The sequence below is a fragment of the Sitophilus oryzae genome, unplaced genomic scaffold (assembly GCF_002938485.1).
Source record: "Sitophilus oryzae breed Bouriz unplaced genomic scaffold, Soryzae_2.0 scaffold_1058_pilon_pilon, whole genome shotgun sequence".
NCBI classification, from domain to species: Eukaryota; Metazoa; Arthropoda; class Insecta; order Coleoptera; family Curculionidae; genus Sitophilus; species Sitophilus oryzae.
Window position 1 is genome coordinate 1,791,392 of NW_022145680.1, and position 21,701 is coordinate 1,813,092.

The 21,701-nt window shown below is 35.6% G+C and overlaps 1 protein-coding gene across 1 annotated transcript in view; it reads left to right on the top strand.

Annotated features, from left to right (window-relative positions):
• The window catches only part of LOC115875825 (histone-lysine N-methyltransferase 2D-like), a 141,200-nt gene extending 119,710 nt beyond the window's left edge, over window positions 1-21,490 (top strand). Inside the window, exons 35-43 of the mRNA XM_030891351.1 lie at window positions 613-6,153; window positions 6,215-6,438; window positions 8,347-8,740; window positions 12,015-12,530; window positions 14,004-14,337; window positions 14,562-14,843; window positions 16,843-16,972; window positions 17,066-17,248; window positions 20,725-21,490. Coding sequence (XP_030747211.1) covers window positions 613-6,153; window positions 6,215-6,438; window positions 8,347-8,740; window positions 12,015-12,530; window positions 14,004-14,337; window positions 14,562-14,843; window positions 16,843-16,972; window positions 17,066-17,248; window positions 20,725-20,817 — 7,697 coding nt within the window. The 3' untranslated portion in view covers window positions 20,818-21,490. The remainder of the gene's footprint in view (window positions 1-612; window positions 6,154-6,214; window positions 6,439-8,346; window positions 8,741-12,014; window positions 12,531-14,003; window positions 14,338-14,561; window positions 14,844-16,842; window positions 16,973-17,065; window positions 17,249-20,724) is intronic.
• Window positions 21,491-21,701: the final 211 nt, after the last annotated feature.

Sequence of the window (21,701 nt, forward strand, 5' to 3'; positions counted from 1 at the left end):
CTATACAAACTTTAACTAAAATTTTGGACAATTTCTCAAACTTTCTACCTTTGTTTATGTCTTGCTTATGTATATCAGCTTTTCTAATATTTATTAAATATTTAAATTCAAAATTTAAGATTAACGTTTTAAATAGTATTATAACATCCAGTGGCAACACTTACTTACAGCCGTTACTCGCTGACGAGTATTTGACACCCATCAGAAGAGGGTTACGCAAAGCGTTTTCTTTCATGAACTTTTCTATGACTGAAAAGCCCGATACGTGATGTTATCTCTCGTCCGCACCCCGGACATTCAAAAATCTCATTACTATGTTGCCTCTTTACTTTTTGGTTGTCATTGTTAACTGAGTTTACAATTCTTCTCCATTGCGTTCTATTGTGCAGCTTGGCAACATGTAACGTTACCGAGAGTATCAATAATGTTTTCGGAAATTTACATGTTAGCCATAGGGAATAGAGATATTTTTGTGAAAGCTATCCAAATCTGGGATAGTTTTGACTACACGTTATTTGTTGGCTTTCAATTTTTATCAGATATTTTTTTTAAATTCCAATTTAGGTAATATTAAACCATCTATAAATAAAAGTTACTTTGATTTATTACTAGAAGGAAGCCCTGGACCTGTGCAGTCCCCATCACAGATGGGCATGCTGCCTCAAGTACAAAGGATGACATCTCCACAGCACAGAAGAGTAGTTACAAGTCCTGTAGGTTACAGCAATGACATGCGGGGCGGAACTTCCCAAATGCGCTTTGTTAGGGCTTCCGTAGACCATGCAGCTCTTCAACAACGCATAAGAAGTCAAACTCCTAGTCCTATGCAAGGTTATTCTCCAAAACCTGGTACCCCGTCACCGTTGAATAGTCCACCAATAATTCCAGTTCAGATGACACCGCAACAACTAATGCAGAAACAGTTGCATCAACAGGATAACAATCAAACTGATGGAAACATATTGCATTCAGCTAGAGTAGCTCAATTAATTCAACATAGAAATTTGACAAGGCAGCAAAGTCAACCACCTTTAACACCTCAACAACATCAGATGCTAGTTCAACAGCAACTGGCTAAGCAACAACAACAGCAGCAGGCTGCCATGCAATTACAAGCTCGGCTCAATCAGCAGCAGCAACAACAGCAACAGCAATCGAATCCAGTTCAATCTCCATTGCCACCAAAAAGTCCATTACATACGCAACAAATTATGTCACCTCATTCGATGCCTGCGTCACCTATGCCTCCTAAAAGCCCGATGCTGAACTTCAACCCAAATCAAGGAAACATGCCAAATTCGCCTGCTTCAAGGAGTCCTTTTCATCAAAATCAGCCGCCAAGTAGCCCAATGATGCATCAATATCAACCGCCATCTTCTCCTATGATTCACTCCCCTCACGCGATTAGAAGACCACCCAGTGCCAGTAGCAGCCCTGCAATGCCAGAAAGACCAACCAGCGTAGAAAATCCTAGTACACCCAGAACTCCTTATAGCATGGATGGTTCGTTTCAAGAAAATATGCTTACGGGCGGTGGTAATCCAAATAACCCTAATAATCCAATACCGCTACCGCCTCCAGGTTGGGGAAAATTTGGATTTTTTAAATTAGGTCTCAGAGGCGGAGCACCGATGTGGAGTGGGTTTGGTAGAGGAGAAAAACGAGTTCCTACTCCACCAACAAACAATGATACTGATAAAGGTACGAATGAATCCACTTCATCATTAAAGTCTAAAAAAGAATTGCATTTAAATAAGGTGTCTATTTTAAAAAAGAAATCCTTACCAAAAGGAAATTTGAAGGGAGTTGGCGTAAAAATTAGCTCAGATTTTAATGATTTTGATGAAAATTCATCTACTTCACCATTAACTCCTCCACCTTCTGGGCCCAATAGAATCGTGGGCCATAAAACAATGCCCAAACAGGATCTTGTAACGGAAATTGTTGACTATGAAGATGATAATAGTACAGTGCTATCTTCTGAAATTTCTTTGAGTTCTGCCGCACAACAAAATGACGACGAATTAGATATGACAGAGACATTATCTCAAAGTGATATTGGGGAGGTACTTACTAGCCCTTTAGAAGCAGACCAAATTACGGACGATTTTATGTTATTTCACGAAAACATGGTGGTCGATATATCGGGAAACATTCAATATTCTGATAAGGAAGAAGTAGAAGAAGAATATGCGGATATAGTGATTCGTAGTCCAACGACAAGCGACGACGAATTTATTATGCAGGGTCGTACAAAAAAATACAACATACTTAATATCACAGATTCTGCGGAATCGCCAGATCAAGATGCAACTACCGAACCTTCTACGGAGCCCGAAGACGAAGAGCTGACACAACCTTTTGAAGAATCTGAAGTAGTTGTTATAGATCAACCTGTTAAGTCACCAGAGGAGCAAATATCAACAAAAGAGGACTTTGAAGAATTAATAGACGAAGGTTCGAGGAAAGAAAAACTAATGAAACCTGATCCTAAACAAATTGCAGATTTTCACAAATACGCAGCACCGACAAACGTGTTCAGTTTTCCACCTAAAGCGCAGGCCACAATTAGACCCGCTAATGTTATTGGACCGAATACGAAAATGCCTCAGAAAATTTCGCTCATTACTACCCCGATCATACAGAATTTTACAAATAGATCTGACGGTTCGAAGCCAACTTTGGAAACCCAACAATTAATTTTAACACCTACAACAAAAATAAACACCACAGCAGCATCAAAATTGTCATCTCACCACATCATTCTCACTCATAATCCAGTAAGAAGTAACATAATTAGTGTCGGGCCCAAAATCGTCTCGTCCTCTCCTTCTATTACTATAGTGAGCGCTAGTACTTCACAGATAGCTTCTATCTTACCATCTAAATTTACCGTACCAGTCATTAGTGCCAGCGCAGTACGACAACTGCCCAACGTAAAAGTAATTGATAAACCTTCTTCATCATTATCTTTAACTACGCATGACAATAGTTTACCAAAAAAACTCTTTGAAGATGGCTCTGTATCTCCGGACAGTTCAAATATAGATACCCTCGACGACAAAAGAAAATCTGATCAGGGAGATGTAAAGCTGTTCATGAAAAATAACGATTCTAAAGGAAAATCAGATGGAAGTAAAGATCAGACGAAAACAAGTATAAACGTGGAAGGCAAAAATGAGTTTGCAGAAAGATTAGGCCATTCTCTACACAACAAAGTCGGGCATATAATAACTAAAGAGAAAATTCAGAAAATGTCGAGCCCTGTAATACCCAAGCCCTCTCCACCAGTTATAATTCATCATTCAACTCCTGAATTAAAAATGACTGCTCAAGTGATACAGGAACCGCCAGCTCATATGCAAATTACGGCTACTGAAACAATGAGCGCGTTTGATGGATCTGCTGAAGATAAATCAGTTGTGATTTCGATACCTTCTCCGACTCCGTCACAAGAACAGATGTTAGATAACATTGCATTGCAAGCACTTGAAAATCCGAGACGGGAATTTGATTCTTATGAAGATGTTTTGGATATGTTTGAAAATATGCAGAATCCCGGAACACCTGATTCAATTGGCAGCAAGAAATCTGTAAAAGCTGATGGAGAGAATTCTAAAGAATCCGTAAGTCTTCCAATGGCCATAAATGTGGCCAACATAGCTAAGCAAAGTGTACCTCAGTTATCACCTTTATCTCAGCCAACAGAACTGACTACTAACATGGCAAATGCGTCACAACAATTACGCACTCTTCTTTCTCTACAAACATCAACCACTTCACAATCTTCAAACGTAGAGACTACAAGTAAACCAAGCAGCCAAAAAATAATAAATAATCCTAACCCGGTTATTTCGTCACCAATTGTTACATCTAGAATAATCCAACAGATAGAAAAGCCGGCACCTGTTTTGACTACAAGCAGTACTGTAATTGTACCAAATACAATAAAACCAAAAGTTGCTTGCAGCTCGCCTAATAAAGTTATTCAAACCCCTCGAACTACAATAAGTTCTGTTCCACCACTTAATGAAAGTATACTTACCAATAAGACTGTATCTGTTACTTCGGATCAATCAAAATTATTAGCTATTGTGTCCACTCCCACGACTACCTCAAAACAACCAACTACGACAAATTCAAACACGGATATAACTAAAAAAGCATCGTTAACATTAACGGCTATGCTTCAAAACCAACCGGCTGCTACCCCATCTACAAAACCTTCCGCTGATACCATAACAGCGGCCAGCCTTCTTGCTACTCCTATCAGTTTATCTCCCACCAGATTTTCAACAGCTCTAGCGCAGGCTCAACCAAATGCCATTATCGCAGCAACCGCAGCTGCTTTGACCAGCAGTTCTCCAGTGAATAGTATATCTACAAGTTCAGTGATTACTTCTACAACTAATTTGCTTCATACCCAACTTACCAAAGCTAGAACAAAGTCTCTTGATGACATAAAAGACTTAAAGGAAGATATCAAGACAGAATTAATAGATAGCGAAGTTGGAACGTTTAAACAAGAATTGGGCGCTTTGAAATTTTCATCTTCGTTGGCTAGTCGGGGGGAAGACTCGCAAAACGCATTGTTAAAGAAATTATTACAAAATACAGCATGCGCCAGTACTCAGTCGCCTCCGCCCAATAGTACTAGTACTATTACTACTTTAGCTTCTTCGATCGAGTCACAAAAATCTAACCCACCGACTCTGTCGTCACTTCTGCCTCCAGTTATCAAAACTGAACCGCAAACATCAACCGCTACCACTCAAACAAGACCTGCGCTACAAAGAATGCCTCCTATAAGAGAAACCTCGTTCGTTTCTAGTCCTGTAATTCAACAACCTCAGATCGCCACGTCAAGTTCTACGACTCCCACTCAACAATTACACATTGACATTAAGAAATGCGCTCCTCCGAGTAGATCCTCTAGCAGAGACGATTTGTTATCTCCTCCCACACCGAGATCATCATGTAGTCAGGATTCCAGCTTGCAGACTCCTCCTTTAATCATCAAAAAGGAGTTTCCAATATCTCAAAATATTTTAATGGATGTTAAGAAGGAATTGTTAGATGATACTTCGCAACATTCAGAAGTTTCTGATCAAGGAAAGTCTGAAATCCAGATTAAAGATGAACTGGATGTTGGAGACAGTAATTTAGATAAACTGATATTGGATAAGGAAGAATTAAAGAAGCAGAAAAGGAGAATGTATAATCAGAAGAGGAGACAAAATCAAATAATGAATAAAGATTTAAATAAACCAAATAAACGAGCGCGTAAAAATTCTAAATTAGAGGAGGATTACGATTCTTATATCGATGGTGTATTGGCGCAAATTAGACAGCTACCTCCTATGTCTGTATCTGAGCCGGTTTTAGTTCGAAACTATGGAGTTATGCCAATATTTGGAAGCGGGGATTTGTCTAAAATAGGGACAAAGTGTTACGATTCTCGGATCGGAGATTTAACAGGAGCCTACGGAAATGCTTTAGTTCCGGGATTTGCCGATTTTTATAGCACTAAACCGTATGGCGATGACGAACCCCTACCTGAGTTACCGCCAGCTTCAACACAACGGGGATTTTACGATCAAGAATTCCCGTTGATTCGCTTTGACACAGAGGACGATAAAAAGTTCGATTTGTTTTCCCGAGAGGATACTCCAGACTCAGTCGTCAGTAGTTCGTCTCCCGAACACATGCCATGTGATATTTCAGATAAATATTTTGGTTTGAAACTTATCAGCGATGATGAGGACGAAGATGTTTACATAAAATCAGGTAGAATGTCGCCCGAGATCGCTATCATTAAACCTATTCCGATCCGATTAAAACCTGCCGGCTTGTTCTTGAAAGACTTTAAGATAGATCCGGAGGACAAAGAGAATATCTGCAAAGAATTGAGGGAAGATAAATTGAGACCGGGTTCGTCGCCCTCCACCCCTCTCAAAGAAAACGAAAACATTAAGGTTACGTTAACTTTAACTTCAGCGGCCGCGGAGGATATAGTGGGAGTTTTAAGAGATCTGGCTAATATATTACAAATTCCTGCGCCTACAACATATCAGATAGTGGATCGAACATCTTCTGCTACTGGTCAAAAACTGGGAATGTATAGGACGAAAGGAAAGGATGGGAAAGAAGGAAGTAAGTATTTTCTCCTGTTGTTTGTTTTTCTTTATTATTACCTATATATTTTTATTTACAGCTCCGATTGATATTCAGAGTATTCTAAATGGGGCGGCTAAGTTCTGCAAGCATTGTGACGTAGTGATTTTGAACAATATGATAAGAAAGAAAGTGTCGGACTTGCCATTCCTGGCCAAAGACTCGGACTTGCTGAGCGAAGGAGACGAACTTTATTTCTGCAGTTCCACTTGTTATATGCAGTTTGCTTTGATGCATCGCTCCCCATCAATATCAGAAGACAAGGTTTGTAATCCTAAGATTAATATTATATTATTTTAAAAAATGTCTATACCTATGTGGCGGATTCATCTCTCCAAAAAAATCCTATAAGGGTATTTTGCCACTGCAAGAAAATATATAAAATAAAATGGTTATTTGTTGTAAACACTGCTGCATTAATCCAACGGAGACTAATTGTCAGAAGTTAGGTTTACGGATAAACAATTTTGCCTAATGAACAAAAAAATGCTTAACGTTTCGGAAAGTTGATCTCTTTCCGTCGTCGGAAGCAAAAAATACAAAGAATAAAACGATAGCCTCTAGAAGAAAAATAAAAGAGGCTTTTTTAATACAATCTAATAAAAATAAATGTATTGCTCATGCATCTGTAAATGTTAGTAATGTATGGCAATCGCTTCTTTGATTTTAAAGAACATAACATACGTACAAATTAAAAACAAATTAAAAATATTCATACAGAAAGTTTGAAGCTTTTTGGTTTTACCTAAGTAATTGTTATCAGGTAGTAATTGTTAATTTTAAAGTTTAACTTGGATATAATCTCATTTTAACAGAACGTCAACGGTTTTTGTAGACGTATGTATATGTCATAGATAAAAGACTTATACTATTAAATAGATAGGCAACTTATAATACATTTCAATTTTATTATACAAGGGCGCCTCTGGTAGTCGGAGGAAGAAATACTAATGGAAGAGAGGGGCGCGGGGAAGAGGGGTTGTTTTAGTTAATTTAAAACAATTTAAAATAAATTTAGACATACATGTAAGAACACTTTGTCTGCTTTTAATTAGGTCGAACATATTATAAACGATAAATCAACTTAATTAAAAGCATACAAAGTGTTCTTATATGTCGGATATTAATTAAAAAATATATTAAAAAGACTAGAAATAGTATATATTAAGTTGTTACAGTTATAATTTAATCTTTGGCGATTTTCAGCAAATAGCAGGCAGTTTTACATAATTTTCCTTCCTTTGAAGTGAATTGGAAACGGCTATATAATTTTGGTGTAGGCAAGATTCCCAGTTTATTTCCGTTTGAGACCTGAAATAATAAAAACAAATTAAATTAGATTTAATCATCTGCTGATCATGCTAATATAACGCAACGCGCATCCTTAATTCCTTACATGCACCAATTAACACAATTAAATAACTGCTCAGCAATTAGCATTTATTAGCAATACTAATTTAAAAAATCTATAACTGTAAGTAGATATATTTAAATTACTTACCATTGTATCCTTCGGAAACCAGGTGTACAACAATTAAACTCCATGATAAAAAATAATTAAGAGTCTATACAAAACACAAATTGTCCCACCATTTTTAAAAAACATTGTCTAAAACAGAATACTGGCAAAAACTCTGAAGGAATTTAATTTTACAATAATTCGACAAATCAAAACGAAATCAAACCGTAAAATCACAACAAAAGCGTCTCTGAGTGACAGTTAAAAATCAAATTTTATTATTGTCAGATATTGACATTTGCATTGTTAATATTGACAGTTTTAATATTTTGCGCCTCTGCATCTTGGAGGAAAAACTATTTTTAATGAACCGTCATTTCCATTTAAGTTTCCCAGCCATGGTATATGTTTAAAAAACTAAAATGTTCCCGAATAGTTGCATTTAAATATTTTAAATTGTTTTTTCTTTATTCTTTGTATTTTTTTGCTTCCGACGATGGAAAAAGATAAACTTTCCGAAACGTTAAGCATTTTTTTGTTCGTTAGGCAAATTTGTTTATCAGTAAACCTAACTGCTGAGAATTGGTCTCCTAGGATTAACGCAGCAGTGTTTACAAAAAATAACTATTTTATTTTGCAGATTTTCTTGCAGTGGTGAAATACCCATATAGAATTTTTTTGGATATATTATTTTAATTAAATTTATTTATTAGGCTGCCGCAATAATCGATCATTTATCGCAGAAAGACAAGCATTCCACCAAACCCAAGTCAATTCTCTCAGAACCCAATGACCACAAATCCGTTATATCTAACCGAGCGTCCTTGGATATAAAAGATGTCAAAATGGAAGATCCGCCTTCGTTTACGTCATACTTTCAGTCGTCGTTAAAACAGGGCAACAAATTGGGATTGGTGAAGGTTCAGGACTCTACAAAAGTTCACAGGAACGTTTCGTATAAATTCTGGGTTTTGGGTTGCTTGCAGCCTAATCAGAAACGTAAACGTCTAACGGATAAGGAAATGATGGAGATGTTGTATCAAATGGGCATTACAGTAACTCCGCCTAAGATACCCGAAGATACGCGGAGGTGCATGTTTTGCCAAGGTAGGATATTATGTTACTTATATGATACTAAAATCTACGCATTAAATATGTTTATAACACATTCTCTGCCAAAAAAAAAATTCATCAGATGGTATTGATTGATTAACAAAAAGTCATTATGGCTACTATTATGTCAAATACCAACTGTCATAGTGGCATATAAATCGGGGATATACAGGGCATATAATACAGGGATATATTAAAAAATAATATTTTTTAAAATTATTTTTGGGTTTTAATTTAAAAATTCATTTTTCTTTTGTATGAATGATACGAGGTCGGTTCAAATATGATCGAGACAAATTCTCTGATACGTTTATTTACTTCCGAAAAAAATTACAAAAATTTACAGTTTTTCTATGTAATTCCCCTCACTAGTTACGCATTTTGTCCACCTTTCCGGAAGTTTTTTGATGCCGGTATCGAAGAATTCATTGGGCAACTCGGACAGCCATGTGCGCACGAACTTCTCTACCTCATCGCCGGTGTTGAATCTTTGACCTCCGAGGGCTTCTTTCAGTGGTCCAAACATGTTATAGTCGCAGGGGGATAAATCCGGACTGTAGGGGGGGTATTCCAGTACCTCCCATCCCGATTTCGATATTGTATCGAGCGTTTGACGCGCGGTATAATTTTTGCTCGAAGTTCAACAGTTTAGGAACCCATCGCGCCGTTATTTTGCGATATTTAAGGTGTTCGTGGATGATAGACTCTACACTACCAATACTGATGCCGAGTTCAGCCGAAATATCTCGAACATTCATCCTACGGTCCTCCAAAATGAGTAGCTCTACGCGGCTAATTTTGTCTGGTGTCATGCTGGTTCGCGGTCGACGATCATGCGGCTCATTCTCGACGGTTTCGCGGCCATCCTTGAAGGCTTTGACCCATTTAAACACAGCAGCCCTACTCAGGCACTCACTACCGAACTGATTTTGCAAACGCAGAAAAATTTCCGTGTTTTTAACGCCTTCCCGCGCTAAAAAACGAATGACAATACGTTTCGCAATGGCGGTCGGCACTTGACGTTCACTCATGGTCGTAGCACGCACGTAAAACATGCGCTCCCGACGAAACCTATGCCACGCTGTTCGTAAGGGACCCAGCTAACACATACTCAAGCCACGACCTTCAAAAAATACATGCTCGCCATCTACTGCGTTTGTCTTCATCATATTTGAACCGCCCTCGTATAAAAAAAAAATTTTTTTTATTTGTCTTGCAATGGATTGAAAAAAAAATAAAAAATGAACAGTTCTGTTTCAGAATATCCATCTTGTTGTAATGGCATCTATAAATAAATATTTAGACTAACACAAAAATGTTCTAAAGCAATTCTAAATGCTTTTATCGTTGATTGATGAATTATGGTCAATTTCGTCCGAGGTAGCTGGCGTTACCGTCAGCCTGTCCGAGATTTAGTTTAGCCCTGCGCCACTACGGGCTGATAACCCGGCAACGCAGCGGATACAGAATACTGTACCGTAGTACTGCTTTCAGTCGCCAGAGTGAGTGGTTGCTGGAGACAGTGTTGCCAGAACTACTGATAAATCCGTAAATTTACGGATTTTGGGTACAGTACGTTAATAATACGGTTTTTCTATTATTAAACAATTCAATATAATATTATATGATTAAATAATGGACGGCGTCAGAGTTGGCTTGGAGATGAAGGTGGCTGTTTATCTCATATGTAAAATATTAGGTCTGTTCTCAGAAGAATCCCTGACTAGTCAGCACGTTTCTCATTGGTTAAAATGCGTAGAAACCTGATTGTTAGTCTGGTTTCTACACATTTCAACCAATAAGAAACGCGCTGACTAGTCAGGGATTCTTCTGAGAACATGAATTTTTATTTTTGTTGTTTTTTTTAACACGAATAAATTTTGAATACATAAACGGGAATTTTTCATCCAGAGATATTTTCGTCAAACGTATTACAGATATTACACAGATATTAATATGGCAACACTGTCGTTTTCAGTTCCACACCGTCTTCGATATGCCTTCGCTAGACGAATTATGAAAATAAGTGTTTTATGCCATAGTGTTAAACACTTATTTTCTTATTAACAGCCCGAAACGATTCTTTTTCTGTAGCCGTTTTTTTTGGACTTTATTATTTTTACATAATAATAAGATTTTATATTTGTAGAACAGATAAGCGTTATTTTTTAGTGCGAACTTATGTAAAAAATATCAATCAATATAATATGTATTCTTATTACACTAAAATCCATATTTTTGATGATGTTTTTGATAAATATACCGGGTGCGTCTCAAAAGTGGCTCAACCCTACAACTTTTTTATTTTTTCGGATAAAAAACGGGATTTGGAATGTTAGTATATGGCATATATTAGGATTGATTGACATATTCAATTGTTTTCGGTCACTTCCGGTTTCACCCGAAATGAATACAACTTTTGATTTTTAAATGACATCCTCCGTATTTTTTTACTTTATTTGATAGAAAATGTCACTCTGAATAGATTGGCATATCATATGTCAACATTTGACATTTTCGCATATGGTTTATTTGAAATTATAACATGCGGTTCATAATGATGAAATTTAACTCGAAATACCAAGTGTGTGGTATCAAATTATTCGTAAAAAAATGCTTTTTTCAAATATACTAATGAGCCACCCTCGTTCCATTTGAAACATTTTTAGATATGACTAAAAATACGATTTGGGCATCTTTGAACCGACCAGGACAAGACACTAAAAACATTAGACGATCAAATCTATTTTTCCAAGGCTCCTTGATTAAAAATTAGTGTTTTTAACACAACCATGGCCCTCTAAATTGAAATTTAAAATACAATTTTGTTTTAAGCGAAAATGTCAAAAGTTAACATATGATATTGTCATTCGATTCAGAGTGTCATTTTCTATCGAATAAAGTAAAAAAATGCCGACGTGCCAAAATCAAAAGTTGTAGTCATTTCCGGTGAAACAGGAAGTAACCAAAAACCATATACTAACTTACCAAATCTCGTTTTTTTATCTGAAAAAATATAAAAATTATAAGGGTGAGCCACTTTTCAGACGCACCCGGTATATGATAACAATACACATAGTGTATATTCGCTAATCGTCATTAGGAGTAGTTGTTCCGATTATTTGTTGCACTGTAGTCCTTAAAAACATTTTAACTTTTTGAAAAATTGCGAATGAGAAAAATTGCGAAATTTTCATAACGGAAACTAAGCTTTATTACAGCTAATAAAATTTATATCACTAAATATTTTTCATCTTTCAACTTACAGTTATCGGAGACGGTGTAGCCGATGGTCCAGCCAGACTACTCAATATTGACGTCGACAAATGGGTCCATTTAAATTGTGCCCTGTGGTCGGACGGGGTCTACGAAACGGTCAACGGTGCCTTAATGAACCTGGAAAACGCCATCCAGCAAAGTCTCACCTCCATCTGCGTACACTGCAACAAATTGGGCGCCACCATACGTTGCTTCAAGACGCGCTGCTGTAGCGTTTACCATCTGTCGTGCGCGGTTCGGGACAGCTGCGTATTTTTCAAGAACAAAACTGTTTTCTGTACGGTCCACGTGCCGAAGAACGAGAAAGACAACGAACTGACAACGCTGTCGGTCAGCAGGAGGGTTTATGTGAACAGGGATGAAAATCGACAAGTGGCAGCCGTGATGCATCATTCGGATACAAACCACTTGCTGAGAGTGGGCAGTTTGATATTCCTCAATGTGGGTCAGCTGTTGCCTCATCAGTTACAGAACTTTCACACATCGAATTATATTTATCCTATAGGTAAGTAAACCATAAATATTTTTGTTAATGCTATAAACTTTTTATATTGTATATTTTGTTAATTTGTGACAAGCATTTTTTTATTCTGATTTTTAACTGAAATTATTCAAGTTCTGGTTAAGCCTAGCTGACATTGTCGAAGTATACTTGGACCAAGTCAACCGGATGCTACCATATAAATATACTTACATGGATATTGGACACGTCTCACATTTATCCTGTTTGTATGGTGTTAACTAGAGATGAGCAAAACTGCGATTCTCCAATTGCAATTTACAGCGACTGTAACCTGCAATTGCGATTTTAATATTTACCAAACCAAATTATTCGTAAACCGTGTGCGGCGAGACGCGGGCGCCAGACGTCGCGTGGCTAGGATATCGCTCCTTAACACAGCCATGACATTCTAGATTGAAATTTAAAATACGATTTTTTAAGCGAAAATGTCAAAATACCAACTTATCCAACTGATACTGCAGGGCAAAATAGATAGTAGAAGAGGTCAGGGACGCCGACGAACATCATGGCTGAAAAATATTAGACAGTGGACGGGAATGACGACCGTACATCTATTCAGGGCGGCTGTCAATAGGATTATGTGGACCAACATGATTGCCAACATCCATAGAGGATAGGCACTGAAAGAAGAAGAAGTCAAAAATGGCCATTCTATTCAGTGTCAATAGAGTAAAAAAAATACTGAGGGTGTCATTTAAAAATCAACAGTTTAGTCATTTCCGGTGAAACAGGAAATGACTAAAAACAATTGAATACGTCAATCAATCCTAATTTATGTCATATACTAACATACCAAATCTCGTTTCTTTATCAGAAAAAAATAAAAAGTTATAGGGGTGAACCAGACTTGAGAAACACCCGGTATATTATTGATCGTGGCTCTAGAAAATAATACCTTCTCTATAAATAAATAATATCAGAGAGAAAATTCAATCGCACTTTACTATAAAATGCTTCAATAAACCACAAAATTACAATTGCAACAATATCGCAGATCGCAACTCCTAAAAATTAAAACCCGCAGATAGAAATCACGGTCCCAGTTTACAAAATCACAATCGCAGCAAAATCGCAAATCGCAACAAAATCGCAAATCGCAGAAATCGCAAATTGAAACTCGCAAATAGAAGAAATCGCAATCGGAGTTTCCGATGAGAGCCAATCGCAGGTTGCGATTTCTTAGGCTGAACCCTGCATTTCGTTAGAGCTGGGCTAGTTTTGTGACAATTAGAAGATGATTCGAAACTCACTTTAAGCCTCAAAAAGGGCTAGCTCAATTTCAATCGTCAAATACCTAATTTTTGAACTAAGTTGCGCACGAACTAAGTCGTTGAACAGCTTATTAAAATTTTGATCTCCCCCTGAACAGAGTATAACAACCATGCCTTAGAATTCCTTTACATTATTACAGTTCTTATTTTCATACTTCAATTAATTTATTTTTTATTTTTACAGGTTACAAAATAATTCGGTTTTACTGGAGCATGAGGTATCACAATAAAAGATGTCGATATATTTGTTCGATCCACGATAGTAGCGGTCATCCGGAATTTAAAGTATTGGTACAAGAAACGACGGAAGAAGATGTGGAGTTTAAGGACCAGTCGCCGAAAGCAGTCTGGAATCCGATTCTGGAGAAAATCGCTACTATTCGCCGAGAGAACAAATGTTTACAGATGTTTCCCAAATACATATCGGGAGAGGACTTGTTCGGATTAACTGAACCTGCAGTTGTGAGAGTTTTAGAAAGTCTTCCTGGAATTGATACCTTATCTGATTATAAATTCAAGTAAGTTTTTTCTACAATGTTTTGTGTTTAATCCACCTACAACCGAACCAAACCAAACTAGTTTTAAGATTTAGATTAATTTACACTTGAAAAAAGGCCAGTGACACATCTGACCGAAACATTTGTGTAATTTAAATTATATAGACAATGGGAGTACCGAAATTCTTTTAGTATCAATACTGAATCTCTGTCTACCGCATTCAATGAAATTTTCCTTATTGTAGGTATGGCCGAAATCTACTTCTTGAACTACCTCTAGCTATAAACCCGAGCGGAGCTGCTCGTACAGAACCTCGTTTACGGCACCAAACCCACTGGAAACGTCCGCACACCCAAAGAACGACCGGCACGTCCAGACCAGTGTTCGGTCCCAGTTCGATAGGCCCTTCCACCCCAACGAGCCTGGGCGAAATGGCGTGTCCTTACAGCAAGCAATTTGTGCATTCGAAGAGCTCCCAATATAAGAAGATGAAACAAGAGTGGAGGAATAACGTGTATCTTGCAAGGTAACTTAATATTTTCTTTTCTTAACTATTGTTTATATTGAACTCTCTCTTTCACTTGAAAACCAGATAAAACAGAAGGGTGACGTCATTACGGCATTTCCTTAATTACTGCATATTGTTTTTAGTAAGTGTCATTGTCATTTGGTTTCGGATTATAATATTTTCTTTTATCTATGATTATAATTTTATTGACGGACATCGGAGAAAATCGTAAACAACCGGCATATAAAAATACACCGGTTTAAATTGCGGTTTAAATTTATTACATAATTCTAAAAGTATTAAGTATAATTTGTGAAAATTCTAAAAATAAAAATAAAAAGTAAATATTTTGATATGTTTAGAAAGTCTAACTTGTATTTTAATTTATTATTTAAAGTAATAAAACTTTTTAGATGAGTTCAACGGTTAGTTACGCACAGCATAGTTTTACGCACCGATTTTGCTAGCGGAGACATAACTGGCTATCCTCAGATACAGTTGTACAATTATAGGAAGAGACTTGGGGATAGCACCGGTCGCGTGTTATTTTATATTTCTCACGTCTCTAACTGTACTTGTTAAGTTGTACAAGGAGGCAATAGAGAAAGAGGGACATATCCTCTATTATAAATACGGGACAACACTGGTATCAGATCTAAAGAGAGACCAAGTTAAAGAGGTGGAGAAAACGGAGACAGATTCTCCAGCCTACACCTCATGGGTACCTTAGCCGGAGGCAAGCTCCTCGACTGTGAGAATGTGCTCCTCGGCACGGAAGGCCGAAAAATTATAATTTATTCTCTCATAGTATATGCCTATTTAATTTTTTGTATATGTAATGGGCACTCTGTTTACTCACTTATCTCGTCGTGCTCCTTGAATCCATTTTTGCTTTTGATCAAATCGGTGTGAGAAGTTGTGAAGCTATAAAATGTTGTTTCGGGAGAGTTAAATATCCGGGAAAGTTGAGTTATTGAATGTTATTGCGCCCAACAACCACGTAATTACGCTCTCCTTTACGTGCTAACATTTTTTCGACAATTTTTATTGAAATTGACACAACACAAAGCGACGCCGACGCCTTGTACGGATTCTTATTCATTTAATTTTTACTACCCGAAACAGCGTTACATCACACAAAATTCGTACCTGAGTGTTTTATAGTTTCAATAACTGCACTATTAAAAACTAAAATACTTAAATATTATCACAAAGCCACGATTTGAATGTTATTTCAATGCTATCAAACTATCAACATCGGAACCGCGCGAAATACACTGTGAAAACTTCTGATTTCTCCGATGGAGCGCTGCGGTCGGAATTTTTAAAATCAACTGAAATGCACCAAGCCTATAATAGTAATAAACCTTGTTTTTTATTTTATTTTATATTTTATTTAAGTAAAACAGTTTATACATTGCTTCGTTTCATTAAAGACTTATTTTTTTCTGCCTATTGGATATTAATTAATTATTTTGCGTGTTTTTGACGTCCTGTTTTAAAATAAGTAGGTATTTTATATGAAATAAAACAATCAATTCTGAAAATAATATCGAAGAGACGATTATTTTTGTATGTATTATCGAATATAATACCACAAGATGTTTCGGGATTACCGAATAATACTTTTACCTGACACGAAATGCGTTACCCGGCAACACTTCTACTTCGGTATCGCATTGAGTGTCAGGCAAAAGTATTAGGTAATTCCGAAACATCGAGTTGTATACAAAAGATTATACACCGAAATAAAGTACATAATATGTACTTTATTTCGTTGTATAATCTTTATTTATTAATCTGGATATATTATATCCTTCTTATTTTGCCATTTTGTAATAAGAATTGACGGGATATTTTGTGGAACTGACTTCTTAATTAATATTTCAAAAAATGACAATTACGATATGGTCACCAAGCGATAATCACTTAAATGATTATCAATTATTAATCACATCCTTCTATATAGGAAAAATATACATAGAGTTGTATAATCAACTTAAATGTTTTTTTTTAGATCGAAAATACAGGGACTGGGTTTGTATGCGGCAAGAGATTTAGAGAAACATACTATGGTCATAGAATACATTGGCGAGGTGATCAGGACCGAATTATCTGAATGCAGAGAAAAACAATATGAAGCTAGGGTAGGTTATAGTAAATTTTTTAAGCGCCATGTTGATTTTCAGAAAAAGAGTGGTTTATTTTTTAACAATAATACAATGCTTTTTTACCTACAGAACCGAGGTATCTACATGTTTAGACTGGACGATGACCGAGTAGTTGATGCTACACTTTCCGGAGGCTTGGCTAGATACATCAACCACTCATGTAACCCAAATTGCGTCGCAGAAACTGTCGAAATCGACAGAGATCTGAAGATTATTATTTTCGCCAAGAGAAGAATTCAGAGAGGCGAAGAAGTAAGTTTCTCTCTGCTATTAGTTAACTTCTATGATCATTTATGGGAATGTCGCAAAAACATTTTATTGTTTATAAAAGATGTCCCAGAAATAAGTGCAACTATTTTAAGGGGTGGTAAATCTGGTTAAAAGAAACATATTTTTTCTTTACCATTTTTAAAATAAATTGATAATAACCGAGTTATTTAAATTTGAAATTTGAAAAAAATAATGGCAGCATTTTGAGAGCCACCGCCAGCAATCGATAAATCAGTCGCAAATTACCTTGTAATTACCTGGATCTCAGCTTGTTCGACGCCCAGTGTTGACATATCGACTAGAAAAATATTTAAAAACGAATTGGAAAATTCAGATTAAAAGTAAAAGACTTACCTAACATTGGAAAACCGAACTCCCAATAGTTAGCAGATCGATGTAATATAATATGTTAGAGCAACGTTGTGTTTGAGCACTGCAGCCTAAAACTGCAACTCTACACTTAACAACACTTCATTTCACTTAGATTCTTGACAGTACTACAAAATATTATTATTTACGATATTTCTTGACACCTCACACTCTTGTTTTTGCGAATAAACACCAAAATAATTGATATTTCTATTTCAATAATAACAGGATTTTTACAAGCTTACTTTACATTTGCTTTTTTTGTCAGAGGTTTACTGTTTTGAGTAAAATCTCAAATGAATTGGATAACCTCCAAATAGGTTTAAATAAAATATACCGAGGGTACCGCTTAAATTCCTGTCCCGATATTGAAGGATGGCTATAGAATTTCAATGCATTTCCTACATAAGTCTATCCTCGTGTTGTAGGAGGTTTGACTAAACAAGGATGAACTTATGTCCTGAAACCATTCAGATTCGATTTTCTCTCCTTCAATACTGAGACGTAAATCCTGTCATTGCTCTTATGGGGAGGTCGTCGTATATTTTATTTAAACGTATTTGATAACCTCTAATTCATCAGCTGATCTGTTTAAATGTAGGTCAAACGTTGACTATTTATTTATCTAATAGAGGACGCTGATTCGAATAATTCGCCAAAGAAAGGTGAAGAATATTTAATTCATTCAAAATTGGCCCATCAGCATCGGTGGGAGACTATGCGTCTTGGTGGAAAGCCGATCTCGGAATATTTATATCATAAGTTAATATGGTTCAAAGTTGTGTAAAGTTTGTGTAAAGAAAGAAAAAAATCTATCAAAATATTTTTACGTTATACCTGTTGAGGGAAACGATTGAAAATATTTTGTAATATGGCCAAAAAAGCTGATATTTTTTTAATTATTATTTCAGTTTACTAAACTGAAAAAAAGGTATTTAAAATATTAGACGTTGCACTATACCTAATAGTAATCTACAATGATTAAAAAATCTACAATGATTAAAAAATCTGCAATGAATAAAATTAATTTAAGTATTGTTTTTTTGTCGAAATTTAAAAATGTCAACTTATAACTTACAGAATGTGGATAACGTAGGAGGTTAGGTTAGGTTTGGCAATATTGCATTCTCCCGAAGCACTGTAAACAAATTTCCCGAAACTGAACAAGCGGCACTCAAAAGTTTTTGAATATTTTCCGGGGAATGTCAAGAAAAATATAAAATTTTCAACATTTTTATCACAAAAAAACCCTATGGGCGTGTTTCTGGAGTCGAAAGTTTACTACCAGTTAAAATATTTACAGTTATTTCTTGGACACCCTGTATGTATACCGTGTGTGTCTCAAAAGTGGCTCACCCCCAATAACTTTTTATTTTTTCGGATAAAAAACGAGATTTGGTATGTTAGTATTTGACATAAATTAGGATTGATTGACGTATTCAATTGTTTTTGGTCACTTCCTGTTTCACCGGAAATTACTACAACTTTTGATTTTTAAATGGCACCCTCGGAATTTTTTTACTTTATTCAATAGAAAATGACATTCTAAATAGAATGATATCATATGTCAACTTTTGACATTCTCGCTCTATAAAAAATGTATTTTAAAATTCAATCTAGAGTGCCATGGCTATGTTAAAAACACTTAATTCTTAATCAAGGAGCCTTAGAAAAATAGATTTGATCATCTAATGTTTTTAGTATTTTATCCTGGCCAGTTAGAAAATGCTCAAATCGTATTTTTAATCATATCTCATTTTTTTCAAATGGAACAAAGGTGGCTCATTAGCATATTTTGAAAAGGCATTTTTTACGAATAATTTGTTGTTGTTTGTTTGTTGTTGTTGTATTTCGAATCAAGTTTTCGTTACGAACCGCAAATTATAATTTCAAATAAACCATATGCGAAAATGTCAAAAGTTGACATATGATATGTCATTCTATTCAGAGTGTTATTTTCTATCGAATAAAGTAAAAAAATTCCGAGGGTGCCATTTAAAAATCAAAAGTTGTAGTCATTTCCGGTGAAACAGGAAGTGACCGAAAACAATTGAATACGTCAATCAATCCTAATTTTTGTCATATACTAACATACCAAATCTCGTTTTTTTAACTGAAAAAATAAAAAAAGTTGTAAGGGTGAGCCACTTTTGAGACGAACCCGGTATAATATCTAAGAGATGGATATTTGAGATTAAGAAGAAAGGGTAGCAATGTTTATTTTTTTAACCCTTTCTTTAAAACTCGTCAGTATCAGAAGATGGTTACGCAGGGCGTTTTCTTTCATGAGCTTTTCTGTGACTGAAAAGCTCGATACGTGATGTACTCGTATGTGTGTTATCCCTCTGGTTCACACTCCGGACATTCAAAAATCTAAGTCGTTGTTAACTGAGTTTACAACTCCTCTCTATTGCGTTCTGTTGTGCGCTGCTTCGTCAGTAAACCACTCTGTATACGATCAACCTTATACGATAAAAAATCTGACGTTTCCGTTATTCCAACCCAAACCAAACCAAAACAATTTCCGATGCACACGCGATCAACTTGTGTGACAAGCGATGGCGACAGCGCGCGTAATTTGAGAATTACTCCCAAAAATTCAACAACGCGATATTATACAAAATAATGACTGGCATTATGATAAAATTGTCAAATAATAAACGACAACGTTACTGACAGCGGCGAAATGTGACCAATATGGCGATAATAAAAATCGCTTTAAACTAATTTTTGCAGCTTTTATCTAAATAAAATATCTGTTACAATCATTATTTACTCTATGAAGTAAAATAAAGAGCTGCTCGGTATCTTAAATTATACAACAAATTTAAACTTTTTTGCCAAAATTTCATTTAGTCAGGTTTATAGGCTTTAGTGTCAATTTCGATATGATTTATAACGTGCATCGCGGAACATGTTTTGCGATTACCGTATATATTTTTTAACTGGTTTGAAGAGTAATAAATTATTGTCCGTACCTGTATAAAACTACTGAGTAAAATATACATTTCAGTCATTTTTTATGTAAAAAAGTTCTCTTGGCTAGCAGTTATTTTATAATGAAGATATTAAACCTTCTTTTTTTTCAGTTGGCTTACGATTATAAGTTTGATATCGAAGACGACCAACATAAAATATCGTGTATGTGTGGAGCACCCAACTGTCGAAAATGGATGAACTAAAGAAAACCTGAGCATGAACATTCCATAAAATACCATGTTGATGATGTTTAGCCGTATTTTCAGAATAAGAAGATTCCGCTTTTAAGATTTGTTTCCACTGAAATTCATGATGAATATTTTCCTATACTGATTTCTTCTAGCGCGAACGAAGGAGTGAAGTGCAATATTTGTTAATTTACCAGAATATTTCGCTTTTATTTTCCGATTCTGGATAACAGAGATTTAGTTGTTTTATTTAGCTTTATTTCTTGTGTACATATTTATGTGAAGCATTCGTAAGCGATGTTCTTTTTACTATTTTTTATTTATTTAATATTTTTAAAGCTTAATTACTAGGCGATTTGTTATCGATTTATACACATATATGAATGCCCAAACTCGGCTCCGACGAGGGAAAGTAGGACGTGGTTTATTATTTTGTTGTATATTTTTATAGTTGTTTAAAAAATACAGCCGATTGTTTATAACATTCGCGACAATACGTACAGTGAGGATTTTTTAGCTGTATTGAATAAATACTATTTTATTTTGTAGAAACCTGACAATCACTCAATGTAGCATAATGCCATATTGCATTTTGTTGACAAAGCGTTTCTAATAAAAATGTAGAAGTATAGTGTACATATATTATGTATAAAAATAAAATAAACACTTTTTTAAATTTATACACTTAGTAGACTTATTTCCTTCCTTAGATATTTTCGTAACTGTAATTAAACAGTTACTACCAAAAATTTTCATAACTTATTGAATTATCAAAAAAAGCACACAACTATAAAAAATTGTAACGTATTATGTGACATCTGTCATAGTGGCAAATTAAAAATATAATATTTAGCTAGATGACAAAAATACCTATATCCTAAATTCTCAAAAAGAAAAAT